The sequence below is a fragment of the Balaenoptera physalus genome, assembly GCF_965194825.1.
Source record: "Balaenoptera physalus genome assembly, chromosome: 8".
In the NCBI taxonomy this organism is placed as follows: domain Eukaryota; kingdom Metazoa; phylum Chordata; class Mammalia; order Artiodactyla; family Balaenopteridae; genus Balaenoptera; species Balaenoptera physalus.
In genome coordinates this window covers 56,163,629-56,182,262 of record NC_138887.1, presented here as the reverse complement: position 1 = coordinate 56,182,262, position 18,634 = coordinate 56,163,629, and the positions used below count along the sequence as shown (strand labels likewise).

Below are 18,634 nucleotides of genomic sequence, written 5' to 3'. Positions count from 1 at the left end.
TAAACTCTTAGAATTCTGAGGATCGCTAACAATTACGGCTTGGTTAGACAGCAGAAGCAGCCATAAATAAAACTAAAAACTTAGTAGGAGTAGGTAAGATGGTGTGTTTTATGGATTAAGACAACACAAGGTTTAGAAAGACAGTAACTGACACATTCAAAGTCAATTTCTGTAGAGGTAAAAAAAAAAAAAAATCTATATATTGGACATAGTAACTTAGAGATCTTCTGTGACCTTAATGGGAACAGTTTCCCTTCAAATGGAAAGAGAATCCACATCAAACTGGTTTTCATAAGGGAATGAATGGACAATGGGAAAGTGTATAAAACTTATTAAAAGAGTTTGGTTATAAAGAGATTAAGCTGGATCAGGTATAGCTGGAAAAAAAGGAAGATCAGGAGACTGATTTTTTTCTCTCTTTCTTTTTTTAAGTATAAAGAGAAAAGCTAGGTAGAACTTGATGGAAAGATGTTAGGAAAGAGCTTGAAATAGTAGGATATAAAAGATCTGGGAGAGAGGAATAAAGTATGCTTCAAGGTATAGAGAAAGAGAAGATGGTGGTGGTATAGAAGAGATATGGCTCACAAGAGGTAGGGATTGGCCCTAGGTTAATGGATGGCTAACTTATCTGTTACGTTAGAAAGGATGAGGGAAAGATGGATGTTGATGTAGATAGACTATTGGTTTGTGATTTGGGAGTTGGGTTAATCACTGTTTAACTTGTGGTTTCTATTTCTATCAATATTTTTTTCATTGTAGTATAAATCAGAATCATTACCAGGAGGAAAGGTTTGTATAGAGTGAGTAATGTTGGAAATGGGTGGTGGTGTGGAGATGGAGAGAAGGAACTGGATAAGCAAATAGATGTAGGATTACCATTCAGTACTGAACACTCAGATAAGTTTGGTCTTGTTTTGTGATTTTCTGCAGTGAAGTTCAACATCCCAATGAGTTATGGGGAAGGGAGTCAACTGGGTAAATAAAGAGCTAAGCTTTCGCCAATGGAAGTCAGCAGACGAGGAAGTAAGTTTAGCTTATTGGCAACAGTGGTTGAAATGATAAACATGTAAGAACAGCATCAGGTATTTTCTAGTGAATGACACTTTCAGACCAGACTCTGTAAGGTAGTATTAAGATTTATGTACAAAAGAACAGGTTTAGAAAAAGTCAAAAAGAAAGTAAAAATGCTGTAACATAAGGATCCAAGTTTAGTAACTGATGATTATAATTGCTTATTAGTATGTACAGTGAACACAGCAGCATCTATTTCCCAATCCCCAATCACTCTGTTTCCATCTAGAGATCTACATGGTTCTAAGGGAAGTGATTTCCATCCTCTGGTGAAAGTGACCGGTCCAGCGGCAGGCATGTAACAACAGATGCAGAGCCAATAAGAGTGACAATCAAAACTTCCTTTCTCTCTTTCTCTCTAGACAGTGTGGGTTTGTAGATGTAAATCTTGGAGATATTTGACTACTATAACCTAAGTCCATCTGAGGACTAAGTTAACATATGAAGCAGGGCAAAGATCAGAAAATAAAAGAAAAATGAAATTAGGACCTAACAGTTTTATTTATCTTTGGATCAAACTTGGCCTGAAGTTCAGGTAACTGAACACAGACACTAAGAGGTGCCGAGCATACGTGTTGCAGGGGTCCAGGTCTGGCTTTATTAGAGGCCATATTCTTTGCCATTCACCAGGAATAGGAGTCTGCAAGAAAGGCCTTGAAGGTAAATTCAGACTCTCTAAGAACAATCAGAGAGGCGAGGTGAAGAAAGTGTGAGAGAGAGCGCTGACGTGTCCTGTGGGAGTTATAGGCAGTGAGTGAAAAGGTCATGAATCATAACTGCTCATACTTATCAGGAACTTGGTATTCACTAGTCACTTTCAAAGTGCTCTTCATCCACTGTTTCTTACCTAGAAACAACCCCCCACAACCAGTACTATTAGTATCAATCCTCGTTACGTGATTAGAAATTTGGGGCACAGAATGATGAGCAGTCTTTCAGAAGTCACACAACTGATCTTTGAACGGGAAGAGCCAAGATCTGAAGCCAGGAAGACAGGCTCCAGAGCTCTAACTAGCACACATATATGTCTGTCTGGGGGAGAAAAGAATTGAGTCAAGGAGATCCACGTATGGCTTTTCATTAAGATTCCCTGCTTATTAGTTCTAAGTGCATGGTGAAATACGGCTCACTGCTTCATATGATATATAACGAGTGCCACTCCTAGCTGTTCGCATACACCACAAATATTAAGACTTTATATGAGACATTATCCACGGGATTTTCATGAGTTGGAAACAGACGTTTGGATGTTCACACAAGCTGGCCTAAGGACAGAACTGAGCCATCAACTGGGAGAAGACCATGAATGAATGCACAAGGTGGCCTCAGGAACCCTGAGGTCGATCTTTTCCATATAGCTCTCCTTTAGATCTTACGGGTTTGGACAGCTTAAGTACCATTTCCAAAGAAATATTCTGAATAAACAAGGTATTATTATTTAAATTTTAATTATTTCAGCTCCAAAGCTACTTCCAGGGACCATAAACCCAAGGGAATTTAAACCAGGCAGGAGTTGTCAGTGGTTAGGTGGACAAAGAATAGGAATGAGAAAATCAAACTGGTTTCATCTGTCAGTAAGTCAGTCAAAACATATTGCCAAGTTCTGATCCAGTGCCTACTCTGGATATAGCAGGTATCCATACAGCTGAGGTCCAAACTTTCAAACAGCAAATACCACATACGATGGTGTTTATACACAGAAGCTGGATAAATTCTGCTTGGTACCTTATTGCTGTGATCAAGCTAATTTATTTTGAACAGTCGAGCTATAGAAGTTTCTAAGGAGTAATCTAAAGTTGTGTTCCTTAAAGAGTAGCTCTTAGACCATGTCTTTCACAATTTCTAGATTTATTTATCAAAAATGAAGACTTCTGGACAGTATCTTAAACCTGTTAAATAAAAATATAAAAGGACAAAAACTTGTATGTAAGTATACTATATATTTACCTATTTATATCTTATAATTATTATATACAGATCTACATAAACTTAAAAATTTATTATATGCTTATTTTTGACAAATATATATTTATTTTTAATTTTTATTTATTTTTATTATCTATATATGATTTATTATAACAATGTTTATTTAGATAAAATATAAGTAATATATAAACATATGTATACATTTGTATTTATATAAAATATAATGTATATTTTTACCCCAGATGATAAGACAAAATGGGCACCAATGGCCACAATTTACATGACAGAGTCATGCTGGTGGAACATCTGACAAAACAGGATTAGCACTGATGTGGAGGAGAGTTGTTCAGTTTCTGGAAAGATTCTATGCCTAGGATCACTGAAGTAGTTGTTCCTTCTTCAGAAGGTCTGAGATGAAAGTCATTAACCCAATACAGTTGGGGATAAAGTGCCAGTAATTGCCCCAAAATAAGAAGTTGTTTTTAAAATTTAAGTTGTCCTTTAAGTTACAGTAGCCTGTTTTCCAAACCAGATCATTTCAGTTCTGTCTATAGAGATGAATCAGTTTCTATGTCATTTATATCATCTATCTAAAGATGATTATACATAAAATCTAGCATTCCATTTGCCACCCTCACCAATCCTTAGCAAATTATAGGCACCCTATGATCAGGCCTAGCACGGTGAGGATATGGGTGCACAGGACAGGTCTCAAGGTCAGCATCAGTGTTTAGCAGTAGCCGGTGTTAGTGAAATGCAACCAGCATTAAGATTACTTAAATGCTACCAGATGCAGAGGGACCCAGAAAATGAAGAAGACAATTGGGAATTCCAACAGAAGCTTTAAGTCAAGAACCAAAAGAAAGTAAGTGCCATAGGAACAAGGGCAGGACATGGAGAAACAAGGAGACATTGTAGAGGCACAGTTTACTCCTGACTGGGCATATGTATTAAGAGCATGAGCTTCTGGTTTCCCTACTATGAAGTATTATGTGGACAGTATTCACCTCCATAAAATGAAAATAGCAATTGTTACAGAGTAGACTTACTTTGAGGATTAAAGAAGACATCATATGATAAAAATGATTTAATGATGTGGAAGTGTTATTCCTAAATAAATAGTAGCCTTTATTATAATTGTATGTTGCAATATTATTGCCATTAAACTCTAAGCTCCTTTGAAACAGGAACCTAGTATTATTCATCATTGAATCCCCTCTGTGAACGTTACAGAACATGTTTTAACAGTCCTCTGATTGAAAAGTGATATCTATGTCCCCTCCCTTTGAATCTGAGGGAGCTTTTGACCACTTCAATCAATAAAAAGTACAGTGAATATGAAACTCTGTGACTTCCAAAGCTAAGTGAAGAAAATGCCATAGAGCTTTTTTCCCTGTTCTCTCAGGATACTAACTTTTGGAGGCCTGAGCTGCCATGTCAGAAGTCTGGCTATCCTAGGCCACCACACTTTGAAAATGCCTAGGCCACAAGGAGAAGCCATTTTGTAGGGACTTGTGATAGTTGATTTTACGTGACCATTTGGCCACAGGGTGCTCAAATTAAACCTTATTTCTAGGTGTGTTCGTGAGAGTGTTTCTGGATGAGATTAGCATTTGAATTGTTGGACTCAGTAAATTACCCTCCCCAGTGTGGGTAGGCATCACCCGTGCTGTGAAGGGTCTGACTAGAATAAAAGGCAGATGAAGGAGGAATCTGCCCCCTTTCCCCCTGCCTCACTGACTGAACTGGGACATCTCAATCATCTTCTCTGACCTTCCAACTGAGAAGAACACCATTTGCTCCCCTGCTTCTTAGGCCTTTGGACTCAGACTGAATTACACCACTGCTTTCCTGGGTCTCCAGATTGCAGAAGGTAGATTCTTGGACTTTTTAGTCCAGCATCAGCCACCAGACATGAGAGTAACCAAGATTCCATCCACTAGCTATCAGATCACTTCCAACCAGTGAGTCTTCCCAGTTGAAGGCCCAGACATGATGAAGCAAAGACAAGCCATCCTTGCTTCACCCTGTTTGAACTGCTGACCCACAGAAGCTATGCATGTAATAAAATGATCGTCTTACATCACCAAGCCCTCAAGTAGTTTATTATTTAGCAATAGTAAGCAAAAGAGATTTTGATATGTGGAAGTGAATGGCCGCCACAACAAAAACAGAAAACATGTGACATTTGCTTTGGAACTGAAGGGTGAGAAGAACCTGGAAGAGATAGGAGGATGCTGACAAGCCTTAGCATACTGCTAGCGAGGGCGTGAACAACACAGGGACAATGTTATGGGGGAGGGGAAGAAACTGAACTCATTATATGGCGGCAAAAAGCTTGTTATGGAGCAATAATAAAGGGAATACCTTGGCAATTAGCATATTTTTGGCCCCTTATAAGTGTGTGTCAAATAAAATCTTTAAAAATACAATAAAGTTATAGCATGTCTGCTATTTTTCTTGCTAGAAGCTGAGGTGGGGAGGAAGAGATTTTTAAGATATTAAAATTAAAAATTCATAATAAATCAAGATTTTGTATTTCTACTTTCTAAGTCTCCTCAGAAATTTACCCATTAAGGAAATATTTTCTTCATATTTTAGGGCTACTACATAGAATCATGAGGGTGGCTTAAATAAGATTGCCTACTTTGTGAAAACACTGCTCATGTAGAAATACAAAGCAGAAAATACAAACTTCAAAATGCTGCATATTCAAGAATATTATCTTTCTCTTCAAAGAAAAATGTATGTGAGGAAGCCTGTTTTTAAAAAGTAAACCTACCATTCAAGGTTAATATTTTAGAATCATTATATTCAGTCAGAAAATAATGCTGAACATATCCTTATAAGAACATGTATTCTAAAAGGAAAAGCATGAGTAACTAAGGCTTAGGTGGAGCAAGAAGCGATGGAGGGCACCTAATTAGTTCCAATTAGCCATGCCAGAGGATGACTTTCCAGGTAAAATTACCTTATAATGAGGTGATTAACCTCTTTGGAAAGAGTTCAAGATAGACTTACTTTATACTTAATATATCCTATATAGAAGTGGTATAACAAGGGTCCTCAAGGTTCCATGCCAGGGATAATTTCTAACAAGAATCAATAGATTTTATTCTAGAAGAACCCAAAATACTTACATTATTGATGGACTAAATGGTAAAGCATCTAGAGACTATAAATTAGGCATTTAAACTTCATATCAAATTAACTAACTTATATGGAACTAACGTTATACTAAAGAATGTAACAATTGAACTCTAACAAATTACAAATGCTAGCCTCTAGATTATCTATGAACATCAAAGGAAAAAACATTCCTGTTGTTCACACTGGTCAGTGTTACAGGCTCATTCCCCAAAGTCAGCTGTCCACTGTCTAATTACTTTAGTGGATCCCCTCAGCCCCCAGAGCACACCTGGCTCTTGTTACAGTTAGAGAGACTAATGCTAAGCCAGGGAGTAGGCCTGAACACAAAGGAAACAGAAGCTTCAGTGTTTTCAACACAAAAACACTTGGTAAATTGAGGATAGGCTTCTTAGAAACAGCAGCTTTAACTGCTGGCTAAGTTTATCTTTGGCTTTTCCCTTAAAAGTGATAATTCATTAAGGACTACTTGAAATTATATATCTATAATATGTATAAATTTATATATTATATATATATTTGCTGTCACCTTATAATAAACAAGAAATAATTTACTTTTAATTTGATAATTATTTCCTGTAAGTTTCCATGTAGGCATAGGACCTATAATAATGAGCAGAAATTTTTTTCTTAAACTGCCTTCTGTTTAGTACTCTTCCCTATAAGAAAACACTCTAGATCTTGGATTATTCAGTTGTGATTTTTCGGACATTTCTGAATTAACTGCTGTTACTTCACAAATCTTGTTTCTTAATTTGGTATCCTAGGAAGTGAGTGTGTATGTGTTTGTGTATGTGTATAAAATTTTTGCATAAAACACTTGCAAATTCATGTAAAGCAAAAACACAAATCCTGGCAATACAAAGGCAAAATCAAGGAAGAAAAAATTTAGAATATTTGCCTGGAGATGATACTAATAAAATGTAAGTATCTTGCAAACAAAAACTAGAAATAAATGTTTCTTCTTCGGCTAAATCAGAGAATATATAAGCAACCCTTACTTCAACATATACCCTTTAGAGCTCAATGCTCACCTTAACTTAGGAGTTCCAGAAAATATCCATCTGTACAGTTACAATGTAGACTTTTCTTCCAGTTTACATTCTTCTGCAGAACCTATAACCATCTAAGGTTTCTATGTAACCCCAAATTCATTTTCCTTATTTGCCTTAGAGAGTCAAAAAATACAGTGTCTAGCTGGATGCCCATCACATAAAAAGAACTCCTTATTAAATGTCTGCAGAATAATCAACCAAATCAATAGCAGATAGCAATGTTTTATCCAAATTTCAGGACCTTCATTGATCCTTTTGTTACTCCCCTGCAGTGTCAAAAATAAAGGAAAGAAAACAAGAGAGCAGGAATAAGAAATTTGGAGAGAATGAAGAAAAGACGGAGTGAGAGGCAAAGAAGGAAGAAAAGTTACTGAATCTCTTCCTAATTTATCCTCCAGTTCTCACGCACTCTATTCCAAAGAGTTATCTTACAAACATGATTTTGAACAGCTCGGACTTAAAAGTGAGCATTATGGTTTAATGACACCAGGAAATAATGCAGAAAGATTCAGGTGAATTGAATCCCTTGCATCAATGTGCGCACAGCTCTAACTCACTTAACCATATTTTCATCTGCTCAGATCAGACATATTTAAATGAGTCTCAGCTTTTCATATTATATTTATGTAAGCTTTTCATAATTATATGTATTCTTGCTACAATATAGTTCTAATATAAGACCTTTAAAATAATTTACTAACTATGCTATTCTCTCCATATAGTTTCATTACAAATGAAACTATTATGAAAAGCTTACATAAATATAATATGAAAAGCTGAAACTCACAGAAAATATATGTAGCATACACATACACAAATAAATAAATCTATGCATCACAAATATATGTATGTACACACATGTATAAATCTATATATTATCTACCCATCTATCTACACACTATATGGCTTATATGATGACAATAGTTTCGTCATCTGGAAAAGCTGACTTAATAATGCTTACACAAAAAAATTCAAGAAACGTTATTTAAAAGATATAATTGAGTAGTCATGCTAAGTGATAATGAAAAATGAGTAAGTTTCATTTTTAAAAATAGACCAAAGTTGGGTAGGTACACAGAAAATAAAGAAATAAAAAATGCTTTAGCTCATGGGAGTCTCATGAGTATATAATTTTGTCCAAAAGGTCCCTGTACAATGTGAAACAATTCTAATGAATATAGATTTTATTCCAAATACTAAAAATGACAGATGTTTAAACTCTTAATATCAACAGTGCCATTTCCCTAGTTGGTTTATAAAAGATAGTACCATTTACAAATGTGGAAGTTTACAATGAAGCATAATTTACATTTTTAAATAGAAAAAAATGCTTCACTATACAATAATGAAGTTGTCTTGACTGATGGATGCAAAAGTGAGGTCAAATGCCTAAAATCAAACACCACACAGAATTTCAACACTGCTTGTGAAGCTTTGAACATTTATTTTGTTGAATTCTAAGAATATATTGCGACCTGTTTTGACTAATAAATAATTCATAATTGTTAAGAATTATTGCTAACCTATAAAGTTGATAATACAAGTGCTAAAACAAATCTGTAAGTAAGCATTCATTAGCAAGGCATTCACAGAGCTCAGGGATTTATATTGTAAAGTTTTTGTTTGTTAACACTGCTGGCTGGGGTCCTTGGATATTAAATACAAGAATATCAAAAAAACTTTTAGTACCTAAAAGAATAGTTATTTAGAATCAAGACTCATTCTAGGCATATTTCAACTCTCTTTCTATTATCTTTTTTGGCACTATAAAAAGCACAAACTATAAAAGTAGTAAGATATTTCGAAAACAGATATACCACTTACTAATAAATAATTTAATGAATACATTTAGCAAGTATCTATTGAGTGCTCATTATATTCCCTGCACTGTGTAGATACTAACGTCCCAAAGAGAGTCTCATTCCATAATCTCTTAAAGCCGATTGTCAGAAAAAAAAAAATCAAGAATCATTCCACAGAATGAGTGTGATCTTAAAGGCACAGGCAAATTTTCTAAATTCATGTAGACTATTAATTTCTTGAGTAATGTGCAGAGCACAGAATCTTTTCAAAATTAGGTTTTATTAATATAGTAACATCAAATTAACAGTCTGGAACACCGATTTTTCAGTTTTGTTTCTTCTCACACATTTAGAAGGCAAGGCCCTCTGTCATATCTTCTATCACTACCTAGATTCTGAGTTAAACTGCCTTATTTAAATTTACATATCCATTTCAGTTTTCTAGTTGTAGATGTCTTCACAAAAAAGCAGAAAGTAGTACAGAAATAAGGCACATACCTCTTGAACAGGGGGCTAAGAAAACGATCTTTGTTTCATTCAGGGAGTTAGAGACCAGATATTTTAAGTGATCAATGTGACAATGAAATAGTATCTTTGTGCAGTATTGCTAGCCCTCAGTGTTTGCTAGCAGGTGTATTAAATGTTGTGTATTAAGAATTTGAACTGGTTCTTTAAAAACAAGCTATGACTACAATATTAAGAAATCTTTGTAAACCACTGATACTTTTTCTATAGTTAGTTCCATTTTGCATATTACCTGTAAGTCCTTGTCAATGTTACACAGATTTACACATGGAATTCAACCATTTTGCATTTTCTCCAAAATTATTATAACCCTTCATAATTATCATGTTAATAGATAGATATTACAGTGTGTTTATGTACAATTGTTAATATCTTTTTTTAAAAAAAGCAAGAACTTAAAATGCTTTTACTAAATAAAACCCGGAAAGGTGTAATATATTTGAATTATGAGCATCAGTATGATGGTAAATAGTAATAGTCAAGTTATATAAATATTTTAAACACCAATATTATATAATAAATGGTTTTAAATAATACTAGCATAGATACTTTAAGAATTATTTTTTTCCAGCTTAAAACAACAGAAATATTTATTTAAATTCAGTTTGAAGACTATCTTAAAGTTTAGAAAGTTGAATAGCATATTTCCTTTTAACAGTTAACTTAGATTTACGTAGAAATTTGGAAAAGAATATGATATAAACCTCTCAACTAGCACTCTCTTAAGCACCACCGGAAAAATCATTATCTTTCCCAGTTCTTTCAATTTCTGTCATAAGCATAGAGAGCAGAACTATATATTTTGGTAATTAATTTCCTTAAGATAATGTTAGAAACATCATGTTCTTTAAAATATAAATGAATTTCAAGGTGAGCATGCTAGAGGATAATATTAATGGCGTGTGATTTATTGTGACAAGAGATCTGATCTGAAACACCATTATTCGGAGTACTTAAAAAACTCCATTTGCAAATTCCTGAAAATATGAAAGTGCTATAGCTGAACCTGTCTCAATGTTGAAATCTGGAAATCTGTCCTTGTAAGTATGAAACTGCTTGTGCACAATATCTGGCATGTCTTCCTCATAGAAATTTATTATAACATTTTCATAATCTGAATATGTTGTATTGCAGTTCAGAGAATTACCTAAATGCTTGTAGCTCTGAGTGAAGACAACCTACAAAAGTACAGACTGAAATGTATATGGATAATTAACTTGGTGATGTATATAATTTTAGGGCTGATTGTTATCTTAAAAAACAGTTGGCAATAATTCACTGAGCATCTACTGATATACCTGGCATTCTTTGAACTCACAACAGAAACATGTGACCTGTAACAATCTAGAAGGTGTTTTCTATGTTATTACTGTTCCAAATGAAATATCCCCTTTAAACTATATAAGCAAGATCTACTTGTGACTTAAATTTACAAGTAGGTTTCACTAAGATGTAATTTTACATCTTATAAATTCATCGGGGTATATAAACACATTGTAGTAAATGGCATCTAACCACATGTTGGGCAGTGAGCAATGTCATAAATTAGTAGTGCAAATGATAATAAAAACTTAAATAGATATATGTAAATAACAGAAGTCTTATTAAAAAGAATTAAAATTATTCTGGAGAACAGAACTGATTACCTTTTATACTTGACGGAGGATCATAAGTATTGGCATTCTTAAATATAGGCTGTCAAATTTGAGCATCACCTAAACATACTGATACACTACTCTATATTTTTAATTCTCCTTTCTCCCTTCCCCCTCCCCCATGTCTCTCTTTCTCTCTGTTTCTCTGGTTTTCTCCCCTCCCTCCTTCTCTCTTCTCTCTTCCCTCTGCTGAATAAGTTTGGGACAAAAATTTTCCCCCTTAAGCATTTCTTAATTCCTTTAATGGGCTTTTAAACTGTAAAACTCCTGGTGGGGCACACTGCATGCAGCATTTTTTTTTTGCTAGAAACCTATTTTAATATATGAATATCAACACATGAATGCTACACAGAATGGCAGTGGGTTAAGCATAGGATACCTGATTCTGTAATATGGCTTTATGTGCATTAATAAATATGTTCATTTCCAGAACATTCAAGGTGGGTGGGTCATCAAGTGCTGAAATATACTACAAAGTGAATATACTTTCATTGTTACGTCAATTTTTTTCATAGATTTCATGAAATAAAATTAAGTCTTGTAAAACGAAAGTGTCTATTCTAGATATAAAGAAAACAGGTGCAAAATTTTAATGAAATTACTTTTGACTTAATTTTGTAATATACATGGCATAAAATTCAAACAGTACAATAAAAATTCAGTATCCATCCCAACCACTTGGTTCTCTTTTCCAGAAGAAACCAAAGTTAAAAGATTTTTGTGAATCCTTCTAAAGATATTATGTGCACATACACATATTCATTATACACTTTTTCCATTTTCCTTAAAACAAAAATCAGAGATGTCTGAACTATGAAAGAAAGAGCAAACCATAGCATCATGATTTATCATTAAGGCAATACCTAAGGCACATTTTACAAATAAGTTTTCATATGTCTTGCTAAAACATTTAAATAGATCAATATAATGAAAAATCAGATAGGGTCTCACTAACCATGAAACTATTTAATATGATGATTCTTGTATAAAGTAGTACACTAAAGTCTATAGTTAAGAAAAATCTAAAACAGATTTAAAAATACATTTTAACAGCATTTATTTATTATGAAAATACATGGAAGAAAACTATGTCAATCTACTAGTGTATGACAAAACTGAAATAAACATAAGAATTTCCAGGAGCAGTTGTCTTATGTGTTCTGTAACATTTATGGTACAACGTCAATCTAGCCAAATACAGAGACCACAGGGCCTTTGACTTTGAACGTTAATATATAAAGCACTTAAATAACTATATAAATGCTGATTATGATTTTGTACCTCTGTGAAATGAACAGAGTACAAATGGGTATAACTGAAGCAAAAGATGATTCACTGCTTCTGCCCAATTTTTCCTGGGTAGTGGGGTGGAGAGAGCCATTTCCTTCTAGAAATGGGGAAGATAACAAAGCCAAAGCTTTCTCTACTTCCCTGAATATCAGAAAAAAGTCAACATCTACATTTTAGAGGAAATAATTTCTGCATATTTTGGTTTTTCAAGGCTTTTTCACTGTGAAGAAAAAGTCATTAAAAGTAGTTTTTGTCAGCATTGATATTTCTCTGGTTTATTTTCCATTTAGCTGAGGCCAATATAGGACTGACAGTACAAAGATTAGAGGTCTTGTATGATACCTACGTAATGTACAGTTACTCAGCATGATCCAATCAGAGCCTCATGTTTTTCCTTGGGATTTAGGATGATCACTCCTCACATATTTAGCCATGTAAAGACTTCCAGTATATCTTAATAAGGTACTATTTTCACCTTACACTTGAAATCTTTCTTCTCATCACATAAGAATGGGCTTAGATATGACCACACTGTATTCCGCATTATAACCTCACTAAAACCTAACAAGAAAAATCAAATTCGTTTACACTTTTGTCTTAATACTTACACATACACCAAGCCTTATTCAGTCATTATATGTAAAATGCTTTATACCATATAGTGATCCTTTTTATGACATAGTTCAACAGCAACCATAATTATAATATGTTATCTTACCTACTATTGAATTTTTCTGGGTGTTTTTCTCTCATGATGTGGAATCTGTGTGCAATGGAAGCATCCTAAGAAGAGAAACAGAAACAAAAAACAAGACAGTTTATGATCCTATTATCTTGTGGAAATAACGATTAAAAGAGGAAAAAATTGAAGAATAATATTTTAAATCAACTTTTCCTAAACAATGTCATTGCAAAGATATTCTACAATTAGGCAGAAATGTGTAATCCACATAAATTCCGTGCAAGTGTGATTTAGTCACCATTGGTTATTTTTCATATTTACTTCTAGGAATTGATTTGTATTTAATTTATATATCTCCTTTAATAACTGGTTTTGGCCTCATGCTTAAAGTATGTTTAAGATAGTTCATATGAACATAAATGTCAAAAAGTAGTTGAAAATACTGTTACACAAAAACTAGAAGAATGGCTTAAGTGGAGAAATGATCAGGTGGAGAAGCTCCTAGTCCTTTGAGATTAATTATGGGTAAAAATATAATTTGAGGGTGCATATCTAGTAAAGGTAAGTATAATACGTGGCTTCAAAGTTGGCTAAGAGTGTACTGGATGTGTAATTATTAACTGTTCATTCCACAAGCCAGTTTCTGACATATCTTGCTTAATGGAGAAAAACAACAAAGGGAAAAATTTATTTTTGGAGAATTGGGGACAAGTGTAACTGAACTCTGAGACCTCAAATGCACCAGTTCTGCACCCTAATGGATGTTTCTCCCTTTTAGGAAATTCATTCAGAGTTTCTATGATACAGAATCACACAACATGTGAGATTGGTAGAATACTTTGATTCAAGCTTTTCAAGTACAGACTGTTCTTGCTGACTTTTAATAGTTGGCCCTGTTATTCCAAGCAAGGAGATAATTCCCATTCTTCATCTACACATGATTAATCACTCCAATGAGAAACTAATATATTTACCAGTAATCTCAAAGGAAATGGGGCTATTTTAGCGATTAACGGTTAATTTCGTTTCATAGTAGAGATAAAAGAAAAAGAAAAACCAAACACAAAGGAAGTAAAGAAGTTGTGTATTTGAGAGAATCCTGAAAACACTAATCAAGGATTAAAAGTCTAATGAATGAAATGAAAAGGCTAATGTGCTTACTCATGCATAACAAAGCATGAGGCACAACAAGAGAGGGACCAATGCCCGCCGCAGATGGCAGACCGGGAGCTGCTTTTCCCTGCAAGATAGAGCTGTGATAGAACTCTAGTGTTTTCTGTACAATTTTATCCTCTAAAAATTGTTGAGTAATTGAATTAATCCACGTGTAAAGGACACAAAGGTATAGATAGGTGCGTACTGAAACAACACTTGTAAAATAAAAAAGTTATTTAAAAATTCTACGGTTTGATATCCTAAGATATAACTCTGTTATATATGTGTGGTCAATTTCCTGGTTTGCTAAGTAAGAATATCAAGGTGTTCACCTTTATTGGTTCAAGAGCTCTCAAACCCAGTCACAGAGTTTCTTCCTTTTTAAAAAATTCTCACTAATAAGTCATAAATATACTTTTTTGAGAATGTGCAGTTGTCTTACTGTGGTATGAAATTATAGAAAAAATCTGAGTATGGTATATTATGTGGCATTATCATTAATTTTAAAAATCACTTATTTTGACTTTATCCCTAATCTGGTTCAAAATCAATCTGGAATACCTTATAATTAAATGCATACATCCAACAGACCAGTTGAACAAAAGTAAAGAAATATGAATCAAGTACTAAGAATGAATGATCAATATTAGTTATCCACAGGGAGACTATCATTGAATTTACCTCTGCTTGAATTATTTGTTTCTGTAAGTTATAGCACTGAAACTTTTAAAAGTAGATTGTGTCGGATAATTTGCTTTATAAGCATACACTTTTGCAATAACAGATCTCTTCCTTTCCAAAGCAACACAAATAGTACAGAGAGAGGGAGAAAGGAAAAGAGAGGAGGAAGGAGGAAAGAGAGAGTATCAAAAGAAGACCATTTATGTAGACTGGACTATAATTGCCTAAATTCCTAGAAATACAGAACACCAAATAGCCAAAGATAAACTTAACCTTAGCTCCTCTATCTCCAAGATACTCTGGCAAAGAATCACGTAGGAAAGAGAGGGGAAAAATAAAAACTAGTGAGGAACACTGGTATGCCTTTTCCTTGTGTTGAATGGGTCCCACCACAAAGAGAGAGCTGGCCTTGCTGACTACAGAATGGATAAGGAACAATGACAGCAGGTGTTCATTTGGATGAAAATTCAGACCAAATTCCCATGGGACCCTGTCCTTTTGGCATAACCCCAAGAGGCTTGAAAGAGAACTGCCAAACCCTGCAAACTTATCCAGCAGCCATATTTCAGGGGCACTAACGGGTCTCTAAAAAGAGACCAATAAGAAAAAGCTAAAGTAATGTTGGTTTTTTACATAAACTTTGCCCTTTCGGTCTCTATGCATTGCGGTTTGTAGGAAACAGAAATTAAACTGGCATCACTTTCATATCCTAGAACGGATAAACTTTGAATTCGGACAGACTTTCACTTCCAAGACTTGTGATTGTGAGCAAATTGCTTATTTACCATGAGTCACAGCTTCCTTATCTTTAAAAGAGGATACTGATACCCCTTTATAGTATTGTAGTGAGATTTTCTGAGATTATTCTGTATAGCAATTGCAGTAGTGTTCTGTTATAGCTGGGGTGTTCATATATTCTATATCCATACTAGAATGTTATTTAAAGTAAAAAGAGGGTGCTAAAAAATAGCTGAATTGCATAAATTTGAAAGATGTATTTACTGACTCTCAATTTGGTTTTATTATTTCCTGAATTTATACTTTCATTTTAATTTAAAAAATAAAATCAGATCGAAGAACTAAAACATATCCATCTTTATTAAAGCAAAAAAAAATAAATCCCATTATGTTCATTTTCAAAGTAGTCTGTGTAGTAATTTGTATGTTAATTTATATATATGCAAATATGTACATATGTGTGTGTGTATACACACACACACACACACACACACACACAAGTATACATGTATCAGAGAATCAGCCTCTTAGCCACATCTGCCTTTAATACTCTGCACTGGTATTTTTCTAAAGACTGATTTTTTTCTTTTCCTGTGAGGGCTTATCATAAACTTACCCTAAATCCCCAAAGTTGCATTTTAAGTTATTAATTTGAAAAACTTTATTATTTTCTGTGGATCATAACATTTTAAATTGAGAAAATAAAAGTGCTGAGATACCTATATACAGAGATTTCTACTAAGAGGAGGACATTATCAATACTAATCTTTTTCTTGAAATGTAAAATATATTTGCCTAAATATGTCATAGGTACTATATTTTTTAATCCATTTAAAGAAACTTTCTCTGACAAATATTTTTACAAATCTTGCCAAATAATCTGTATTTCTGGAAACTGCATTATTATTATACCAAATTAAATATCTTCTCAATTCATTCCATTTTAGGATAGAATATAAATCTAGCTAATTACAAATAAGTATTATCAAGAATTATTCCAAAATGCAATTATGGAATTTAAAATTAAACCTTGTATGCTAGATGAATGAATTTTCATTGATTTCTTGAAATAGTTCAGTTCCTCCTTACTTTTGGATGGATAAACCACAATGTCTTCCTGTGTGTGAGCTTTTTTTCCTTTAATAATTGCAATTTGCTAAAGAGCTTCAAAAGCTGAAGTTTGTGGTGTTTTATTTGTTGAATATTTTTAAAGATTTCCAACTGAATTTTTGAGGTATTATTTACATACAATAAAGCAATTTTAAGTGTACAATTAAATGTTTGACAGAGGTATCAATAACAACTTTCATAATCATGATACAGAAAATTTCCATCACCCCCAAAAGTTCCCTAAGGCCCTTTGCATTTATATACACACAGACACACACACACACACACGTATGTGTATATGCATGCATGTGTGTGTATATATATATATACACACACAAACACTCCTCCACCCTTAAAAATCATTGATCTGCTGTCATTATAGTTTGCCTTTTCTAATATTTCCTATAAATGGAATTTAGAAGTATTCTCTTATGTCTGGCTTCTTTCACTTACTATAATGCTTTTGAGATTCAGCCATTTGTTCCAGTGTCAGTGGTTTGTCCCTTTTTATTGCTAAGTAGTATTCTATTAAATAAGTATACCACAATCTGTTTATTCATTAGTTGCTGACATTTGGCTTTTATGTATAAAGCTGCTATGAACTTTTCAGCACAATTCTTTTTGTAGACATGTGTGATTATGTCTTTTGGGTAAACACTTAGGAAGGAGACCGCTGAGTTATATGGTATGTGTATATTGAACTTCATAAGAAACTGCCACATTATTTTTCAAAGTACTTGTACCATTTGCATTCCTACTAGTAAAGTATGAGGGTTCCAGTTACTCCACATCTTTACCAACACTCCACATCTACTCCAACTCTTGACAGTCTTTTAAATTTTACCATCCTAATAAATATGCAGTGGTATCCTTTCTTGGAACCTTAACCCTTATGAGCCAGCACCATCTGCTTCGGCAGAGAGGTCTGCCAATTCTGATGAAACTATACGATTCGAAAGTTCTGGTACAGACTTAATAAATGTTCCCAGCTCCATCCCAATTGATTCATCCTCACAGCTTTTAGTATATTTTCTCAGTTATGCTGTCCAACAATTCCAAAATAGCAATGAGCAGTCTCTGGAAATCCATTTGTGCATTCAACCCCACACTCACCCCACGCACAACCTCAAGGGTTTCAAAGAATTTTTTTTTCTATTAAATTCCTCCAAAAGATATTCAGAGAATATGCGCTTAGGGTCTCCCTTGAAGAACTCTGAGCTCTCAAACTGATTATGATCTTTTTCTTTGGTTAAACTATACTTTAAATAAAAGTAATGTTAAAAAAATTCAATATATATAAAAGTATATGAAATGAAAAGCGAGTCTCACATTTCCCCAATTTTAATTCCTAGAGATAATAACCAAGATCCTTTCTCATGCATCATTTTGAAAACTGTCTATATATAAAGTATACATGTATGAAAATATATAAGCACATATGTATATTTACAAAAATAGGTTTATATTATACAAACTGTGCTGAAACTGGGGGTTTTTTCACTTATAAATAAAGCTCAGACATCTTGTTATATCAGTAAACAGGTATTTTCCTGAAGTTTTTAATGTCAGCAACCTCCTCCCTTTAATGGATGTGCCATTATTTATGTAGCTATTTTCCTACCGGTAGTGGTTTGGGTTTAATATTTTGCTACCAAATTTGATGTTGTTTAATACTGTGATACCAAATTCTATACAACCTTTATGCAGCTCTGTGAATATTTCTTTACAACAAATACTCAAGTGGAATTCCCGGCTAAAAGTGTATGTAAATATTACATTTCATTATAGAGTGAAAAA

General features: G+C 33.7%; 1 protein-coding gene across 1 annotated transcript in view; it reads right to left on the bottom strand.

Moving 5' to 3' along the window:
- Positions 1–18,634, bottom strand: part of DGKB (diacylglycerol kinase beta) — a 925,979-nt gene that overhangs the window by 302,503 nt on the left and 604,842 nt on the right. Inside the window, exon 23 of the mRNA XM_082472689.1 lies at positions 13,190–13,254. Within this exon, the coding sequence (XP_082328815.1) occupies positions 13,190–13,254 (65 nt within the window). The remainder of the gene's footprint in view (positions 1–13,189; positions 13,255–18,634) is intronic.